Source organism: Cricetulus griseus, assembly GCF_003668045.3.
Source record: "Cricetulus griseus strain 17A/GY chromosome 1 unlocalized genomic scaffold, alternate assembly CriGri-PICRH-1.0 chr1_0, whole genome shotgun sequence".
In the NCBI taxonomy this organism is placed as follows: domain Eukaryota; kingdom Metazoa; phylum Chordata; class Mammalia; order Rodentia; family Cricetidae; genus Cricetulus; species Cricetulus griseus.
In genome coordinates, this window is record NW_023276806.1 from 14,078,539 (window position 1) to 14,099,555 (window position 21,017).

Below are 21,017 nucleotides of genomic sequence, written 5' to 3' on the forward strand. Positions count from 1 at the left end.
CTACTACTGCTTTCCACATGTTTACATACCATCCCTCCTGACAGAATCTCTCAGTGTTCAGTTCTAACAATGTCTTCATTATCTTCCTGTCTTCTCTGATTGACACTTTTATGCCCTTTGTTTGAGCTCTAAAGATTACATCCATTTTCACTTCCAGGTCTTTGCTGCTTTAAGAAACTTGTCTCTCATTTCCTCTTACACCTGTCATAATGGCTATGATCAATGAAACAAGTGACAGCTCATACTGGCAAGGATGTGGAGCAAGGGGAACACTCTTCCATTGCTGGTGGGAATGCAGACTTATACAGTCACTATGGAAATCAGTGTGGCAGTTCCTCAGGAAGATGGGAATTGATGCATTACCACTCTTGGGCATATACCCAGAGGATGCTTCATCCTACTACAAAGGCACTTGCTCAACCATGTTCATTGCTGATCTATGCATAATAACCAGAAATTGGAAATAACCTAGATGTTCCTCAACAGAAGAATGGATAAACAAAATGTGGTACATTTACACAATGGAATATTACTTAGCCATTAAAAATTAAATAATAAATTTGCAAGTAAATGGATGGAACTAGGGAAAAAACCATCCTGAATGAAGTAACCCAGACCCAGAAAGACAAATGTGGTATGTATTTGTTTGTGTGTGGATATTAGCTGTTACGGTAATGATAACCAAGCTACAATCCACAGAACTACTGAGGGTAGGTAAAAAGTAAGGGACCATAGGGACAGGTATCACTTGTTAAAAAAAGAGTAGATAGTTATGGATTGGTGAGCCAGAACAGGAGGATCAAGTTGTGGGGGAGACAAGTGTGGGAATAGAGGGAGAAACATCTAAAATTAAGGGTCACTTGAGTTACCCAATACTTTAGAAACCTAATAGTTTAGAAACTTCTTGAAAATATACATACATGTAGGCAATCTAAATGAAATCTCCACATAATGGGGGAGAGCAAGTTACTAACTGTCTTTTGTCATTAAACAAAGCTTCCAGTACCAGAATTGGGAAAGAAATCACAGGGGAATCCCCAAACAGCCCAGGCTGTTGCCAAGACAATACACTACAAACTGACAGGGCTCCATTGCTGAAGACAACACCTCACAGCTCACTGAACATTGAGAAGTTGAGCTGGTGCCCAAAGAGCCTTCAGTACATTCTAGCATCTCTGGTACAGGGAGGTTCTCTGCACAGTACCAAAGAGAAAGTCAACACCATAAACCTTTTAATCATGATGGTGTCCTGCCTGCAAGATTACTAGGGCAATGAAAGCACAAAGCTGGTGGGAGAAACCCACCAATATCTGATTTAACTTAAGACCCAATCCAAGAGATGGAATCCATACCTGACACTGCATGGTGACCAAGAACCTGACACTAGATAGCCCAGGAACCTAGGGTAAAACCAAATACTACTGTTCTAAGTAAACAAACGAAAAAGTAGAAATAAAAACTACTCCTGATGACATTCTACTACACTAAGATCAGTGCCATGCTCAGCCAGCATCAGAGAAGCTTCCTCCTGCAGCAGATGGGAACAGATGCAGATGCCCACAGCCAGCCATTATGCAGAGTAAGAGACCTTGCACTACTCAGCCCTAAAAGGGTGTCTCCATCAAATTCTTTGCTGCAGGGCTCAAGGAACCCCACAGAAGAGGAGAGAGAAAGCATGTAAGAGCTAGAGGGGATGAAAACAAGGCCTTTTGCACAGGGCCTGCGTGGGTCTGGACCAGGTCCTTCGCACATATATATTATGGCTTCCACTTTAATGTTTTTATGGGATTCCTGAATGTGCAAACAAGTGGGGCTCTGATTCTTGTGCCTTTTCCTGGGCTCTTTTCCTTCTGTTTGATTGTTTTGTCCAATTCTGATGTGTTAGTTTTTCTTTTATCTTATTATATTTTAATATATTTTGTTTTATTTTATTATTATCCCTTAGAAGCCTGCTATGAGAGACAGACAGGGAGTGGATCTGGATGGGTGGGGAGGTGAGGAGGAACTAGGAAGAACAGAGAGAGAAAAGAAAACATAATCAGTAATCAGGATATATTAAATGAAAAAAATCTATTTTCAATAAAAGAAAAAAAAACAATTCTCATTCCATTAATCTTTCCCATCAAATCAAAATCCATCCAAAGAACATGGGTGAGCTGTGCACACTGCACAGCAGCTTCAACATGGTACGTTTAGATGGCGCATTCTTGCTGAGACCTTAAACCCAAACAAGCAGGCAGGACACAGTCCTGCAGCCTCCATGGGCTCCCCCTGCCTGCAGGACTTTGGCTGGGTATCTCAACTGGATTCTGCCTCCCAAGCCAGCTACATGCAGCTCCTCTTGCTGCTACACTTTACTCTCATACATTTCCTTTCCTTCCTCCTTCCAACAATGCTGGGGACTGAACCCAAGGCCTCATACTTGCCAAGCAAGAGTCTCTGATGATACCACACCCAAGTCCATCACTCTTCTTTAATTCACACTCTTCCCATAACAGCTTTTTCTTTCATAACCAATCTGCTTCCCATCATGCCAGTATCTGTGTACTTCTAGCCTTTTCCACAAAGGTTTCCTTCAATACTGCATTTCTAAAACTGAAAGCTTAGCTATAACTTACCATTGGATATGCATCCTATTTTAGATAAACCACCATATGTTGTTTCATGTATTGATGGGGAATGTACTGTGTATGCTTATCTTATTGATTGTTAACTAAAATACTGTTTGGCCAATGAAACGGCAAGTTAGGCAAGACTAGGAGTCAAAGAGGATTCTAGGAAATGTAGTAGAGAAGTGATCCAGACAGGAAATGACATAGCAAGGAGACTCATATTTAAGCGAAGGAGAAACAGAAAGGGTCCTTTTTTCTCCTTCCTCCTCCAGCGGCAGGATGTGATCTACCGGCAAGGAGGGACACCAATAAGGCATCCGATAAGATAAGTCTTATAAAATATATAGATTTATGATAGTTAAGACTGAGCTAACAGATGAGAATCCTAGTCATTGGCCAAGCAGATTTGAACCTAATACAAGTTTCTGTGTATTTATTTGGGCCTAACTCAGGCGTGCGGCTGGCGTAAAGCTCACACGTGGTGGTGGGGCTCAGGTGGCTTTTGGCAGAAAGATTTATCGTAACAGAATGGTGTCAGTGAGCAGGATGACTCCATGCCCCAAGGTTCCCAGAGAAAGAGGGAAACCTGCCACCACAGGCTGCCCTGTCGGGCCGCTGAGAGGCATTGGAGCAGCTTCCATATGCTCGCTCCGTCCCGGTGCTCTTGGGCATTGTACTCAGCACTTCTGAGATGATAAAGACAGATCCAGATTAAAAAAAAAAAAAAAACCTCTAAAGGTTTACACTATGTTTAAAAATATATGTAGGCTTGTGAGAGAAAAAGTAACAGGAGGAAATAGAGTAATCGGTTGTGGTGGCCAATGCCGGTAGGATTTGCTGAAGGAAGCAGAGGCAGGCAGATTTCCACAGAGAAACCCTGTCTCAGAAAAGAAGAAACAAAAGGAAGTAAAAGTAGAATAGTGAAAAAGCCACCTAGAGATGAAAATTACAGAGAATCTGGATACTAAATGTCTTTAAATTGTTTGATTGCCGAGGAAAGAATTACTGCTGCTAAAATACATTTGATTTCTGCGGCTTTTGGCAGAAAGATTTATTGTAACAGTGTATCTGTGGTACATGTGTGTGCACTTTTGTGTGGATGTCAGAGGTTGGTATCAGGTGTCTTCTCTGTCGTTGTCTACCCTATTTTCTGAGGCAGGGTCTCTCACTGAAATGAGTTACTAATTTGGCTGAGCTGGCTGAACAGGAGCTCTAGGGATCCATGTCTCCCCCCCTCCCCCCCCCATGCTGGGTTACACACTGCTGTGCTCAGCTTTGTAGTTGGGACCTGGGGATTCAAACTCAGGTCCTCATGGTTGCATGGCAAGCACACTACCAACTGAGTCATCTCACCAAGTCTCATATGTTTCTTTCTATGTATTTCACATGGATAAATTTCAGTTATACATTATTTATGAGGAAAAGGGAGTACTGGATTTCATGACCCTAGGTGACAGTCATTGTTTTAAATCAATGCTATTAAACATACTAATGAGACTCCACATTGAGATTCTCATCACACCTATGCAACCTATTTTAAATTTCCTTCTGGGAATATCTAATATTTCCATAAGTAGGGCTAGCACCATGAATTGGCAAGACTACCTCTAGGAAGGCATATGGTGTCTTAAGGAAAGTTTGAGATGTACTGTATTATGTCACAGATATTTGCCCCATCTCTTCAGTTTTGTCGACTTGAGTCACACTGTTTGATGTCACCTACAGATGCTAATAAACATTAAACAGATGCAAGTCACCTGAGTTTTATATACGTCGATGAGAGTTTTCTGTCGTTTTTCTACTTCTTGTAATTCTACGAGCTCATTTTCAACAGAAGCAACTTCATCCTTCAAAGTGTCAAGCATACCCTAGAAAGAAACTCATGATTGATGGAGTTGTTCAGCCAACAGAACATTAGAGTCCATGCTGAAGAATTAGTAAGCATACCTCATTTATCAACATCATTTTGATGGCATATAGTTGCCATCTAAAATTAATAACTAATACTCACGAATAAATTTAATCAGTACACATGACAGATTTTTTAAAAATTTACTGACAAATAAAAGAGAGCTGAAAATAAGTTGTGTTCTAAGTATAAAGAATCAATAATGTTGACATGTCAAGTTTTCCACTTTCATTTAACACTTTTCAATCTCAACTGAAAAGCATGAGAGCTGGAGGGGTATGAAAAAGTTAACTCAAAACTCATACACCAGATGGGCATGGTGGCACATGACCACAAACCCCATAATAACTCGGCAAAGGCGGGGAATGCTTCGAGGTCTAGGCCAGCAGAGGCTACTTAATAAAACCCAGTCTCAAAATTAAAAACAGGAAAGATTAAACAATGTATAAATGATACAAAGTGCACAATATCTGTGCTTACTAGATACTGAAATATATAAGTTGTCAAGATACTAAGAACATAGAAGACAGCAGAAAAGGAAAAGAAGAATGCATAAAACATACCATATGGTCAACATTGGGTTTTAAACCACTAGGGAAAACATGGGCTGTAAATAGACCTTGAAAAAACTACAACTACTAGAAAACAGGTTAATCAACCTGCCTTGGCCCACTGCTAAAGAAGCATCAAATGAATTAAATGTTTTTAATTATAAAGATATGAAAGAAGATCCAGACAAACCTATGTGACTTTAGAACGGCACAAATTCTACTGCGATGTTAAGACTGGCAAGGCCACTCTCCAGTTAGCACACATTTCATAGATGCTGGCATATGGCACAGAGTGGGTAAGAGGCAGCAACAGCAAAACCACGGGCACTGTGTGCTTTCCTGAGGCGCAGCTCCAACGGGGTAAGACAAAGGAGCTGATGACAACTCCATATGCATTGGGATGTATCAGAAGAAGGCAAAGTTTAAAAACTCAAATATCTCAACCCGGTCTCCAGTCAACTGAGGAACTGCCGGGTTCAGGCTGGCCTGTGGAGATAACTGTGAGGGGTTGTCTTGATTATTAAGTGATGAAGGAGGGCCCAGCGGACTGTGGCAGCACCACTCACGAGGCAGGTGGTCCAGAGCTTTATACAAAATCTATCCCCCACTGCCCAAAGAGCTACAGAAAAACAGAGACTGAAACAAAGAATTAGTCCAGGTCAGTAGCTCATCAGTACATTCAGCAGTAATCCTGAACTCAAGAAAATGGAAAAGGAGAGAAGAGAGAGCATTCCAAAGACACAGCACACAACACAACATACCTATACCAATGTGTCTGAAATCTAAATGCAGCAAACATAAAGGAATATTTTGAAAATTTAACATAAATTTGATGTAGTATTTCCACAGAATAAGAATCAGACTAGCAACTGATTGTTTTCTATTAACAAATGTGATTGCAAAAGACACTAAAGCAAAGGCCATCCTCTCTCTGAGATGCTATATCTTCGGGGAGTCAGGCAATGAAGGCAGAATAAAGGTATTTTCAGACATGTAAAACCTTTTTACATCACTTCTTCCTATTTTCTCTTTTTCAAGGCTGAAAAATTTAATGATATATTCTAACAAAATGAGAGCTCCCAACTAAGCAGGCACTGTAGGCTCAAGGAAAGGCAGCCATGACACTCCAGGACACCTGGAGACCAGCCCACTGAGGCTGCTGGGGATGCAGAGGAGCTCCTGCACAGGACAAGAGTGGGGACAGGAAGCAGAATTGCTGGAATTTTCATCTTTTAAGAAATGAAGCATTTTCTTTTCTTTGCATTAGAAACACACTTGTTTCCTTTTCTTGAAATGATTATGATTACTGGCTGTTTAAAATTATGTTCACATTAGGAAAATTTCAGTGGACTTGTTAGGCATTTATTGATGGAGTTTTAGAAAAATTACAGGATTCCAGGCTTTGAATTTCATAATTGTTGAAGTTCCCTTAGCCATGGGGTGGGGTGGTGAGGGGGTGAGGGATGACATTCAATTCTTTTCTACTCTTTCTAAACTTCCATTTCTGTTTCTAGCACATGAGTCTTGGGGAATTTGGAGATTATTTATCTCATAGTTCAGATGCTTCTCTTCTGATTTTTGTTTTGTGGAGCTGAGAACGGTGCCCTCATGCACAGTCAAGTCCCGTCCAGCAACAGGCGTGTCTGTGTCTAAGAACTCAGGTTCCTTTTTTCTCAGAAAGTCTAAAATCTTCCTCGCCCATCTCTTCTCTGGGACACATATAAACCAATCACTCCTTGGACTTGGCTCCATTGGAAATTCTTTCTGGTTATAAAGCAGCCAAGAACATACTTTCTGGTTTTTTTCTGGTTCAAACAGACCCAGCCTGATGGTGTATCATATGGTAACCATGACACCTACAAATTTTGCACAGTAAAGCTAATGCAATTTTGAATGATTCACTGCTAAAATTAGAGTAAATAAACTGTTTTAAAGTTGAGACAAAGAGAGAGTTGTTTAGCCTCATAAGCCTTGCTTTGTCCTGCTAAATGTAATTTAAACTTATTTTTGCATTTGTAACTAAAAATCTTAAGATTTTCATACATGAACAGACATTATCTGTGTATCTAGAAATTATCTAATTAATAATACAGTATCATGAGAAACATAAAAGACAAAACAATACACGAGCATTACCCATTACCCAATATTGCCTTTAACCCAAGACACTGCTACTAAGTATGCACACACACATGCACACATGTGCACACACACATTACCTTTAGTTTCACATTCTCAATGTTTAGCAGTTTGTTTTCGTCTTCAAGTGAGTGAAGTTTTCTAAGGATCTCATCACATGAATTTTTTCCATGAGTTTCCATTTTTTTCAAATCTTCCAAAAGATTAACAATTTGCCTTTATAAAATAAGTGAAAGCATGGAAATTTTCATTCAAAGAACAGATTATAAGTGTTTTTAAAATTATTCTGGTAGGGTACACTCGTTAAACTGGAAAAGGCACAGAGAGGCAGCAGGACAGATGTAGCAAGGGAACAGGAGTGGTGACCCAGGGCTATGTGCAAAGCGGTCAGGATTAGAAATACCTACTGATGACGTCAGCTAGACTGTCACCCACAGGATGCCTGTCTGCCCATCACAGACACACACACACACATACACACACACACACACACACACACACACACACACAGACACACACACACAGACACACATACACGTACATTTAAAGGAAGGGTCACATGAGGCAGTGACACCTCATCTTTAGAAGAAAATCACCTGTTAGTTCTCCATGAACAGCACAGAAACAAAACTTAAAGCAAATATTAGGGTCTGTCATTGTTCCTTAGCAGCAGTGTCAAAGAACAAATGTATGTATTTTGCTCATTAATTTTCTCTGTTAAGCACTTTAGTCCCCTGAATTATGGGATAATAATTTTTCAGACTTTAAAACACTTACATAATAAACTTTGCTTCGTTCATATTCTTGTTTAATTGACAAGTGCCACTTCTACTTAGAACAATGTACCTGTATTTATAAGAATTAACAGATCCACACTCAAGCACACAGTGCAAATGGGAATAGCAATACATGTTAGGGAGTCATGATTCTCACTCCGTGAGAATGGCATATGCACTACTGACAGCATCTTTACCACACAGAACCCAGAAGAAGCAAAGTGTTGGAGAAGAGTCAAGTCACTTCTCACAGGACAGTGACAGTCTAAATTCTTGCTTACTTTTGCATTGTTTCGATCTGAACTTCCAGTTCACTTTTCTCTATTACCATTTTCTCATAATGACTTTTCCAGGCATTGGAAGCTGAAACAGTTTCAGACAACTTGGTTTCCTAAAAATACAGAAAGCATTCATCTTGTGTTTTTTACAGGTCTTAGACACAGATGCACTGTAAATATGAAAACATTCCTCCAGCAAACACATAACTTTTCTTGTAGAGAAGCTTGGTATGCAGCTTCCAATACAGAAAAATCTAAAGCAAGCTTTAATAAAATACCCATCTGACTATTACTTTATGTACATACAGTAAAGTTATAACTTACTATTTTAAGATGGTGATGTGACAAGTTTTAAGTAATATTTCACAGTTAATAAAATAATTTCTATTTTACTTATGACTGCATCTTCATTTCCCATTCTTTACACCGAAGAGCCAACAACCATATACATGTGTGAAGAGAGTTTCCCATGACATACAGAAACATTTGCAATTCTACAGCTCATGGCTCTCTAAATGCAAGCCCATCAGCTTGCCAACACTGTTCCTGTCAGCAGAGAGGAGCAGCAGTGGCTCAGCCAGTTTGAATGTGAGATTCACAAAGGAGGACTTTTGTGTTTGCTTCATCGCTGTTTGTAGGGTTTTGAATGGTGCCAGGAACATGCAGTAAATGCCAATGGCTCTCTGCACCACTCTGTGGCTTTGTCCACATTCTACAGAGAGGCAAGCTCACTGGTTATAAGAATGCCAGTTAACCATGAATCAGAGGATCCCCAACAGTTCACATACTACTTTCCTGTTTCCTATCATTCATTCATTCACAGAATACTGGTCATTTTACATGCACAAGACATTGTCTACGTTTTTCACAGAAATGTCTGTTACACTGAAGACTGGTACCTTATTTCATATTTTATGTAAAATAAAATTTTAATACAAATTCTGAAATAAGAGATGGCTATAACATATACTATAAAGTCAGTTCATATGATCATGTATATCATGTAAGATACTGAGGACTTAAACCCATGAAAGAAATGTATGTATTATATAGGTAACATCCTCATTTCTTCTTCCACATGTCCTTATGGGAAGACACATAGCAAGAGCCCCTCGCCTCCCAAGGCAATGGGATGGCTTCTGAACTATGGCAGCTCCTAATTCCTGCAGACCCACGGACTCTTCCTACCCCCCTTCCTCCTTGATTTCTCTGGGTTGTATTGCATGTACATGGATTCAACAAAATGTCTCACTGTTGAACTCATTTGTGTTCAAGCTTAAGATATCCTTGAGAACAGGAAAACATGAGATAGCTTCAGAATGAAATAAACACCACAAAATTAAGACATTAATATGATCAATTGTGAAAGGTTTGCTACTGAGTAGTAAGAGAAGGCTTTCCCTGGAGAGAAGGAGCTGAAAAGTTAACTGATTAGAGGGAAAAGAGCCAGTAACAATGAGCAAGGAAGAACGTAAAGCCAGAGGCAGCAGCCAATCAACAGGGCAGGAGAGAGCAGCATGGAGCAGCCTGTCTGTTTTCTCATGCATGCTCCTACAGTCACTTGAGGGGAGCTGTGTCCTTACGTCCTAGTTAATGAAAGAAGTGCAAAGTCACAGAGGCTAACAGCCTTCGCAAAATCACCAGGGCGAACCAGTGCAGGAGCCTGTCCAGGAAGCTAACTCAGTGGGAAAGACTCAAGGGCATCATGCCAGGATTAGTGTCCACCACTCCAAGCAGCTGTAGGTATTCGGTCAGCTATGACCTTGTAGGCGCTGAGCCTAGTCTTCAATATCTAGTTATACTCAAGTGAGTGTAAGTTAAATATTAGAGCCTTAAAATGGTGACATTTGGGCTTACAAAATATTACCTTGTTTTATTTGTACAAGCTTTTATATGAGTCTGTTTTCATTTCCCAAAGTCACTAATAAATCTATAAGCCTTAGCATACGTTCTTAAGAGGTAGGACACTAGTGAGCCACAGAAACAATGAATATTCTATTGGTTGGCAAGTGAAGAAGAATAATGATTTGTCAAGGAGAACAAAGCACTAAGTCTATTTTTCAGCTCTGCGTTATACTCAAAGATATCTTTCACATGTTTTGTTTACGTCAGCACATGGTTCCAAATGCATTGCAGAGGTTAAATGAAGGGAATTACTGAATAAAGTCATATGGTCTAATAACATACATCAGCATTTCCCAAACTGATATTCCTCAGAACCATTTCCAAGAGCAGCTTTGTGGGTACAAGAAGCGTTCTGTGGTTAAGTGTGGGAAATTCTTACTTCCATGCCCTCATTGCCGCCCTTTGAAAGCCTTTCAGGGCTTTTAATATGTTAATATGCACTGTAACTTTCCAGGGGGCAGGATGGAGGAAGCCTTACTCTTAGCTAGCCCTGAGAGCTATTGCTGTGTGTGTGTGTGTGTATTGGGGAGGGGGCATGGTATACACTTACATTGCCATTAATAAGTCCCCAAACGTGCTATATAATTCAAATGCTGCATATTATGATATATCATCTTTCAAAATAAAAGTCTAAAGCAAAAAAGATGAGTCCATTTTTCTGCATTTTATGATATATCTTTCAAAATAAAAGTCTAAAGCAAAAATGATGAGTAAAGTTTTATAGCATTAATAGTAACACAGATAAGAATAACACCATTATCTAAAGCTTCACAATGTTAACTAGGCTAACTGACTATACAATCTAACTAACGAAGCTATCCAACGAACTATGCTATCTAACTAACCATGCTATGTAACTATGCTATCTAACTAACTATGCTATGTAACTAACTATGCTATCTAACTATACTGTCTATGCTAACTATGCCGTCTAACTAGGCTATCTAACTATGCTATCTAACTGTGCTGTCAAACTATACTATCTAACAAGCTATAATGTCTAACTAACTATGTTATTTCTCTAACATGCTGTCAAACTATACTATCTATGCTGTCTGACCATGCTATCTAACTAACTATGCTGTCTGACTAACTATACTATCTAGTTAACTATGCTATTTAACTATGCTGTCTGACTAACTATACTATCTAACTATGCTGTCTGACTAACCATGATCTCTAAGCCTGACATTTGAGCACATGAAGCATCTAATACAGTAATAAGCACACTCACCTGATCTCGGATCTGGGCAGTGAGGTGTTCAATGTCCCCTGTGAAGTGTTTCAGCCTTTGTCTGTAAACTTTGGATGCTTTCTTCAGGGCTGCAGTTTTCTGCCTGCTTGCTTCTTTGATGGCTACAGCCACCTGCTTATTCATTTTCACCTGCAAGTTCCACTTGGCTATTTGGGTTTCCAAGCCCTGAAAAATGTTAAAAGCCATCAAATTATACCAGAGCTTCAATGCTCATATAAATGTTTCAAAAAACACATATGTTCTCTTCCACACAGTTGTTATCAAAACAACTGATCATGAATAGTTAAAAAGTTATAACAGCGGTAAGCCAAAACTTCTTGTAGCAAGTAAAAAATGAAAATTCAAAATATTTCAATATACATAAAAACTTATGGTATTATGACTAAAGAGACTAACTGTGATTATGGCAGAAATATCAGCTTCCTTAAAGCTCCTGGGATAAGACATCATTTAGTTCACATGTGAAATATAACAAAAAACAGTTGAAAACATGGTCTCAGTCCTCGGTATGGGAGCACTGCAGATGACAAGATGCACAGGGCATGAAAGATGAAGACAGGACATGCAGAGACCCAGTGACCAAACATAACTTTAGGAGCTGAAGGTATCTGCAGATTACAGCCAAGAGAGTAAAAGTACTGCTTTACCCAGTAGAGGCAAACTTATAGAATGATGGACTCCAAGGCAAAGCAGAGTTTAGATAAATCACTGGCTACCAGGCCACACAACGTGATGAATCAGTTCAAATGATGTCTAAGGGCAGACTTGCAGCCACTGAACAGGATGGTGCTAACTGGCAGGACCAATTCTTTGACACGCTCTTCATAAAATATGAGAGAGTGGTCTGGTGTGACAACTGTTACATTTTCCCTTCAAATTTTTCTAAGTATCTGAGCAATGAGCGCTGTATGTAAATATTAATGAACATTAAGTATGTAAGAAGTAATGACTAGAGATCGTTATGCTTTTGTGTTTTTCAAATTACATACATGTTAAATCTGAAATCACAGAATACGTGCTTGCTGTTCCCATTCGCGGGGGCAGCCATTTCAACTGAAGGTAAATCTAGGACTCCCAGCAGCAGACAGGCTTTTCTGCTTTATCCTGTGACCAATATAAGCTGTGTTTCCCTTCACTTCCACTAATATTACCATTAAGACTCACGTCTTTGGATTTCATCTCTGCAGACTGGCTGGGTAAACTTTGAAGCAGCAACTATCTCTTCAGCTGCCTCTACAAAGTTATCTTAAACAAACAGACAAAAAAAGAAAAAGTCTCATGGAGCACTGCAGTAAATAATTGGAAAAAACTAACTAGAAGGTCAAGTCCATGTGCAAGAAAGGACCCGCCCACAAGAAATGCACCAGTCACTCCTGAGGACGGCCACATGGTGTCGCCGCCACACCATGCAGTGTGTGTGCATTTGCTTAAAAGCTTCTCACACAGGAAGATTAAAAAGAGGCCAAAAGGTTCAAGGGCTCGTGTTGGAGGGTGGAGGTGGTTGGGAGTGGATATAACCAAAATACATTGCATACATCTCCAACCCTGCACTTCAATAGCCCAGGGGCAGGCTGAAATTGGCAAATCATTTCTTAATTTGCAACCCTCAGCCATTTGCCAAGTGGATGGGCGTGCGTATTATGTGTGTCCACAGAACAGGTTATACAGTAGGACTGCACATAAGTCCTACTGTGCATGTGTATGTGTGCAGGCACAGCAGGACATATAACCTGTCACACAGATCAGTATTCACTATCTCCTCCAAAGATACTCTAACTCCAGCTGACATGCTACAAAAACTTAGGAAGAAAAATTGGATCAAAGCATTTTGGGGACATTCCGAAAGGTATACAATGTAAATTTTTTAAAGGCCCAATGAATGACAACAACTAAGAACCTGATATTGTCAGTCTGAATTGTTTCTACACTTCAAAAAAATAAACTTGTTAAACCCCAAATCCAGCAACTGAATTCTGATCCCGTCACATTATCCACTACTTTAAATCCCAAATCTTATGTATTTATTTTACATAATATAATTAATGCAGGCAAATAAATTCAAAATGTAATAAAACTGTGTGTGAGGAAAGCAGAAGAGCAAGACCCTAAAGCCAGCTTCTGAGTGTCCCTTAGGAGCGGCAGTGCCGAGGGACCCGCACTCAGCATCAGATCAAAATGGAGGACCACAGCAGCACTCTGGATGTTAGCATGATGTTCTGTCTCCAGGTTGATCAAATGTATTTAAGAAACGAAAACTACTGTTAAGATTGTCTTCGAAAATAACTGATTATTTCACTTAGAATTAAAAAGAAAGCATCCTTAACTGCTCTTTGAGGACACTGTGGAAGATAATATGGAGTAGGTGACAGCCTAGGGCACATTAGTAGCCTGTGGTGCCAGCACAGCACACCGGCCAGCGCTCCCATCTCACCCATGCAAAGAGCCAAGAGATCCATGAGGACTGTGGCGGGAGGTGATAGGACAAACAGGTACAGAGAATGAATGACTATTTCCTATTGACAAGGTCCAGTAGAGGGGATATTAATGGCCTCAGTTGGCTACCTCACTGACTCTGACCAGGCTCTGAAGGATAGCTCCAATCCAATGGCTAAACTAAAAGCAAAACTGAATGTCACCTAACTAGGGAAGGGAGCAATAGGGATAGGGCGGGATGAGAAAGATGGGAGGGAGGGAGAAGGCAGGTGGAGCGTAACCAGAATCCAGACACACGTATGAAATTGCCTAAAACAAATTACATCCTCCATAACCCTGCTTAATGTCCTTAGAAAGGCCAAAGTCTTTGCCACGGAAGGACAAGTAGAGTTCTCAGCAGGTGCCACAGGCTGCAGATGTCTGTATGACTTGTGACCAGAAGAACAAACTGAGGTCTACCTAGACATCCTCATTCTTGGTCTGTAGAAGTCTCTCAAGGTAGGAACACTGTTTCTTTTCCTTTGACAACAAATAAGATAGTGGATCCAATTACACTGTGACATGAAACAGCACCCTCAGGCTCTGGCCTCAAAATGACTGGACCATTTTAAAGCAAACATTCCTTCTAACTGTACAAACACAAAGGGAACTGCTCAATACTCTGAATGCAAAAACTAACCTCATTTCAAAATCATTATAATTGGTAGCAGGAAAAACAACTTACTGATGGCCTATTAGAAACATGTGAAACTATGCAATAAAGGCTGGAACACTATGCAACCAAATGTTAGCAATAGTCTGGTGTCCTTCAGTTATTTTAACTTACATTTCTAAAATTTACAGACTGTCCACAGTAAACATGCATCAACCACATGATGAGAGAGATTCAAAAGATTTAACATCTCTGTTGGGATAATCTTTTCGTACATTGTGAAGATGTCTCTGTTTTACCTTACCCACCTAAGGCACCTTCTGATTGGTTTAGTAAAGAGCTGAACAGCCAATAGCTAGGCAGGAGAGGATAGGCAGCACTTCCAGGCAGAGATCGGAACTCTGGGAAAGATTCTGAGTTGCAAGAGTCTCCAGTCAGACGAGGAGGAAGTAGGCCTGATGGTACTGAGGAGAGGTAATTGGCCATGTGGCGGAACAAAGAGTAACACAAAGGGGTAGCTCATGTTTAAGATGTAATTGGGAACAAGCCTAAGCTAAGGCCAAGCTTCATAATTAATAAGTCTCCATGTCATTAGAGAGCTAGTAATACAAAGAAAGATCTGCTACAAATCTTCCTAGATTGAAATGTAAAAAGAAAATTTTCATGCAGGGATCTGGACCTAAATATTCAGAAGGCTGAACACTTTATGATTAAGATTTATGTTCAGGGTTTTCCTCGGAAACACCAAAATTACATTCTTTTATCATCACTGCATTCCACAATTAAGCAAGGTCATTAAAGTTAGTTTTTCATGGATCTTATTACTTCGACTATAAATATGAATATGCATACCTTCATGTGCTCTTTTAACTTATCATTCTCTGCTTCCCTTTTCTGAATCTGGAGGTGCAGACGGTCATGCACTACTTTGACTGACTGAGAAAACCGGTTTGCTTTCAAAGCGCTTTCCTGCAATAGAACAGAAAAGTAACAACAATGATACTGTGTCCCTTTGTCTTTGTCAGAGCAGATGGTGAATCAGGGTTCTCCTTGCCATGTGCTGCACACCATGGAAAGCTCCCACATGTATCCAATGCCTTCTAATGGTCTCCTGCAAACCTTACCCTCTCTCCTCCCAAGGAACACTTTCAGTATGTACAAAATGTACAAAATTCCAAAATTATTTAATTTTTCCAAAGAAATAAAAATATAAACCTATAGTTTTTAAATGTGAATGTGTGTATTTGCATGTGTTCTCAGCTGTGTACAGGTGTCGGGATACATGCAGACACACACATGCACATGTCTGACATGTGTGCGGGTCACAGGACAATCTTGGGTGTCATCTTCAGGACCATCATCCAGTTCCTGAGACGGACCCCCTCAGTGGCCAGGAGCTCACCAACTAGGCTAGTCTGGCTGGCCAGCAAGCCCCAGGGATCCTTCCTTCTCTGCCTTTCCAGGACCAGAATTACAAGGGTTCTGGGGACTAAACTCAGGTTCTGGTCTTCCGACTGACCATCACCAACCCAGAAGTATAGAATTTGTGCTGACTTAAGCCAGTGGCCTAAGCAACATAAAAACTAAACTAACTAAACAACAAACAAATAAAAAACAACTTAAAAAGTTAAGATGTTCTATTTGATACATAAAAATCCATACTGACCTAAACTGTCAAAAAGCCTTTATTGTGCTCACAGCTGAGGCTATGAGACCAGGGTGGGAGGAAGGTTAATACTAACAAAATAAAAGTTAAGGTTAAAAACTCAGAATGTGTTTACCTTTTCATTTTGAAACAGACATGAAAGTTCTCCAATATAGGCTTCTTTTTCAAGTACCTTCCTTTTAAGATTCTTCAGGAAATACAAAGGAAGAATTAGAAAATTAAGGATGCAGATAATACTGGCTAAAACCAAGCAGCATACAAAGAAGCAAAATATGTTGCCAAGAATGGCTGTCAAGTGGGGAAAGACTTACACTATTCTCACTTTCATTGTCACTGAGGTCCTTCAACAAGCTGGGTGCATTCGCTCCTGTCTGTGAGGGAGAAATACTAAATGTCAATGTTTAAAACCACATCTCTCTTTTATAAACATGACTATTGTCTGTCAAGTTCGGAAGTTCATTTTCTACTGATATCAACTCTCTGCAAGAAGTATGGCTGGCAAATGTTTTCTCCTATGTTGTAGATGGCCTCTATGCTGTTTGTTATCTTCATTTAGAAGCTTTTTAGTTTGATGTAATCGGATTTACATATTTTGCTTTTGATTTGTTTCATTTGCTTTGTGTATCTTAGAAAAAAACCTCATCCATTCCAATGTCCTAATTCCTTCTCTTCCCTTCCCTCATTGAGGATTGAAACCAGGGCATGGTATGTGATAGTTAAGCAGTGTGCCACTGACCTAACTCCCCAGCCCTTAAATTATTAACTAATTCTGGAAACTAATGTAAGAAATCTTAACTTGGCTCTGTGGATAGTTACAGGGCCCAAAGATGGACTCTGTGGAATCTGAGATACATACACTTCTGAAATGCTGTGTGCAATCCTTCACTGTGTGTACATGTATGTGCTTTGGAAGGAAAGAATAAAACATAGCGCAGGCATCCTTTAAAAGGCCAACATGGACAGCTACTGTGCACAGTACAGATTCTACTGGGTAAACTCTCTGCCTGAGTGCCCAAAACTATTTTGCATATAATTTCTGATCAGTTACTTTGCTAAATTAATCTCAAAAAGAAAGTATAGGCCCATATACAAATCTCTCTCTCTCTCTCCCTCTCTTTCTCTCTCTCTCTCTCTCTCTCTCACACACACACACACACACACACACACACACACACACACACACTTATTTTCTAATGAGTCTCAGAATACTGTTTAGAAAGAGGCACTATAACTCTAAATTCTAGCACTGGGAAGAGGAAACAGGATATGGTACTAGAGGACTGAATGATCAAAATGCATTATACACATGTTTGAAATGTCATATTGAAACCCACTATTTAATACAATTAATAAATGCTAATAGAACAAAGAAAATATAAAATAAATTGAATAAGATAATAAATTCTTTTAATTCATCAATACATCTAAAAGGACATTTCTCAAAAAAGATACAGATGGTTAATAGGTACAGGGAAGTGCTCAATTCACTGATCATCAGACAAAAGCAAATTAAAACCAGACTGAGAATGAAAAGGTTATGAAAAATAAGAAAGGGCTGGCAGGGCTATAGAGAATAGGAAACTCATACATACTATTTGGTGAGAATATAAATTGGCCCAGACAACTTAAGTGTCTATCGATTGGTGGATGGATAACACATATAGGTGTAAATACACAGCGGAATACTGTTCAGCCATTTTAAAAAATAATCCGGTCATTTGCTTTACTATAGATAAAAGTAAAAATGTGTTAAGTAAAAGAAAACAAACACAAAAGGGCAAGATCATATCATTCATATGTGGAATATAAAAGCTGATTTTATAGAAATTGGGAGTGAAAAGGTAGTTACCATACGTCAGAGTTCGTACCCAGGAGACAGGGGGACAGAAATGATTAGTCAATGAGAACTAAGTTGCAGAGAGGAGACAGGAGAGCTGGTGGGCCGTTTCACAGTACAGCCATGTATACAGAACCTTTTATGGGGGGAGGGCTACACAATGATACACACGGGAGCTTAAACTGTAAGAAGTTTAGACTTTACAAGTTTAGTAATTATATTTCAAAGAAAAAAATCAAAGAATTACTTCCATTTCAACATACCACTACTTCAAGATTCAGTTACAGAAATAAAATATCTTCCATGTGGGAAGTATCACTATCAGCACAGGAGCACTCCTTATGGGGGATCACTATCAGCACAGGAGCACTCCTTATGGGGGATCACTATCAGCACAGGAGCACTCCTTATGGGGATCACTATCAGCACAGGAGCACTCCTTATGGGGGATCACTATCAGCACGGGAGCACTCCTTATGGGGGATCACTATCAGCATGGGAGCACTCCTTATGGGGGATCACTATCAGCACAGGAGCACACAGCACAGGTGCCTTACTTGTCCATAGTGTGTCTGTTTAAGGAGATGTTCTAAGGATAATTTCACACGATTAAAAGTGTCTAATTCTTTTGATAATATTTCCTGCTGTTGAAAAATCTTCTTCAAGCTGGATGCAGAAAGATTAGCCTGACAAAATAAAAGAAGCACATAAATACATGTTAAAATAGCACTAAGTAAAACACGCTAGAATGATATCATCAATGAGGAACTCTTTCCTAGTATCAATGAAAATCATTATTTTGCATGTAGTACTGGTGAACCCTGGCAAGTTACCCATAGCAGACACAATACACTAGATGGTATGTTAAAATAAAACATGTTGTACAACACCACAGCTATGCAGTATTTTGTCTACTAAACCACAGAGCACAATCTGTTCTTGGACCAAAGTGAAGTTTCGTTGAAACTGTACAGTTGTCTCTGTCCCAAATGACTGCACAGACAACAGGTAAAAGGCATCTCTCCGAGCTTACTTTTTTAAAGATGCCCTGATTTGTATTTGATGTGAATGAGTGTTTTGCCTGCATGTTTGCCTGGTGCCCATAGAGACCAGAAGAGGGCATCAGATCTGCTGCAATGGGGTTAGGGACAGGTCCTCTGGAAGCGCAGCCAGCGTTGCTAACCACCGTGCCATCTCGCCAGCCCCCAATTGTAGTTTAAATCAACTCTTCAGAAAATCTCATTCTGTAGTTCAAGGTAAGTCACGGCTCAACCTGTAGTTTCCAGCTTAGTCTCTTACTAAGTGCATGTCTGAGAGAGGTCTGCCTTTTAAGAAAAGAATGACAGGAATAAAGAATGATCTCCCTCCCCCCAGTTTTGGTATCATGTCCCCATTTGCGGGCATTCCCATTAAGATCTGAGCCTTTAGTCAGGCCATTCTGGATATTATGCTCACTTTCCATCTCATTAGCCATTCTAAGTCCAACACTCACATTTTCTAAACTAATTCCTTCCACGGTGTTCTTAAATAACGGCAAAAGTAACTCTACGGAGCAGGTTGCCAACTCAGCTTCCTTAAGTGTTGCCTCCAGCTCCATCTTGTCAATTAAGATGTTCTGCTTGAGGCTAGTAAGAGACAAATAAACTTTCAGTTACACCTAACATACACTGGAGACTTTAATAGAAGACAAGAACAGACAAGCCTGCCTCCAGACTGACATGAGTTTAATTTACAGATGCCCTAGGGGGGAAGACTTAATCACCAGGCCTATAGGCATGCAGGCCAAAGGTGGGCGGAGCAGAGGCAAAAAAAAAAAAAGTGGACCTGGAGTACAGGGAAGCGAATAATTCATCTTCCTTACATTCTGCTTTATGGGATCATAAATTATGTGCGTATAAAATTTATCTCTAGGCTGGAGGGATGGCTCAGCAGTTAAGGGCATAGATGCTCTTGCAGAGGACCCAGGTTCTGTCCTCAGCACCACAAATTCTCATATATATAAAACAAACATATCTTTAAATTTTTAATAAATAAAATCTATGTATAACTAAACGTTAAAGAATCTTTTTCAATATCTATTAACAAAACAGCAAGTTCTGTGAGAGCATTCTGCCTTTCATTGCTTGGTACTGTTTCTTTACAGAATGCCTTCTAAATACTCATTCAGAACTGATGGGGCCACAAAGACGGATCAGTAGGAAAACACTAGCTGTGAGGCCTGGAGATCTCTTCAGACCCTGGAAGTCATGGTGGGGGGACAGAACAGACTCTGAAAATTGTCCTCTGATCTACACAGCACAAATAAACACACACACACACACACACAAATTAAATTAAATTATTGGCATCTTGCATATATTTATATATTTCAAGCAGAAGGCAGAGGATTTTGTTCTTAAGTACCACTGGCTTAATGTCAAAAGCTTATGATAAATAACTGCCCTTCATTCAAAACCATGGTCAGAAAATCAATTACATTTGATGAAAGACTATTTTCCATTTTCTGCCAGCTAAACTAGAAGCTAGACTATACTACCTGTAATGACAACGATGACATTTTAAGATTACTACACTAAATTAATTCACACAAATAACAAGTAAATTTCCAATTCAAACAAAGCAAAACATGATAATTATTTGTTACACAACAATATAATAAGCAATAACATTCGCCCTATAAATGACTAATAGGTTGGGCTGGCTTTTCTATTGCTTTCATTAAGAGTAAAAACTTAAACCACATACCTGTAATCCCAGACTAAGAAAGGCTGAGACAAGGAGCCTGAGAGTTCTTAACAGCCTGGGCTGCACAGTGAGGCCTTGTCTCAAAAGGTAAAGCAATCAAAGAACTAATAGTAATACTGACAACTGCTCTACACTGCCAAATAAACATTTTAATAATCAGATTATGCAGGTATAATGAATGAACACTAAATGTGAGAAGGATGTTCTTGAATGATGACTGCACTTGATTTGGAAATTAGAAACGAGATTGGCTCTGCCA

The 21,017-nt window shown here is 39.7% G+C and overlaps 1 protein-coding gene across 9 annotated transcripts in view; it reads right to left on the reverse strand.

Moving 5' to 3' along the window:
- Odf2l (outer dense fiber of sperm tails 2 like) overlaps positions 1-21,017 on the reverse strand; it is a 41,258-nt gene that overhangs the window by 12,791 nt on the left and 7,450 nt on the right. For all 9 annotated transcript variants that reach the window (XR_003481308.2, XM_027395902.2, XM_027395899.2 and 6 more), the window contains exons 3-11: positions 19,506-19,638; positions 18,571-18,699; positions 16,488-16,547; positions 16,292-16,363; positions 15,363-15,479; positions 11,405-11,590; positions 8,269-8,378; positions 7,292-7,427; positions 4,370-4,480 (exon numbers count right to left, since the gene is read on the reverse strand). Coding sequence is in view for 8 of the 9 variants with exons in the window: in XM_027395902.2 (XP_027251703.1) it covers positions 4,370-4,480; positions 7,292-7,427; positions 8,269-8,378; positions 11,405-11,590; positions 15,363-15,479; positions 16,292-16,363; positions 16,488-16,547; positions 18,571-18,699; positions 19,506-19,638 (1,054 nt within the window). In the remaining variant the exon portion in view is untranslated. The remainder of the gene's footprint in view (positions 1-4,369; positions 4,481-7,291; positions 7,428-8,268; positions 8,379-11,404; positions 11,591-15,362; positions 15,480-16,291; positions 16,364-16,487; positions 16,548-18,570; positions 18,700-19,505; positions 19,639-21,017) is intronic.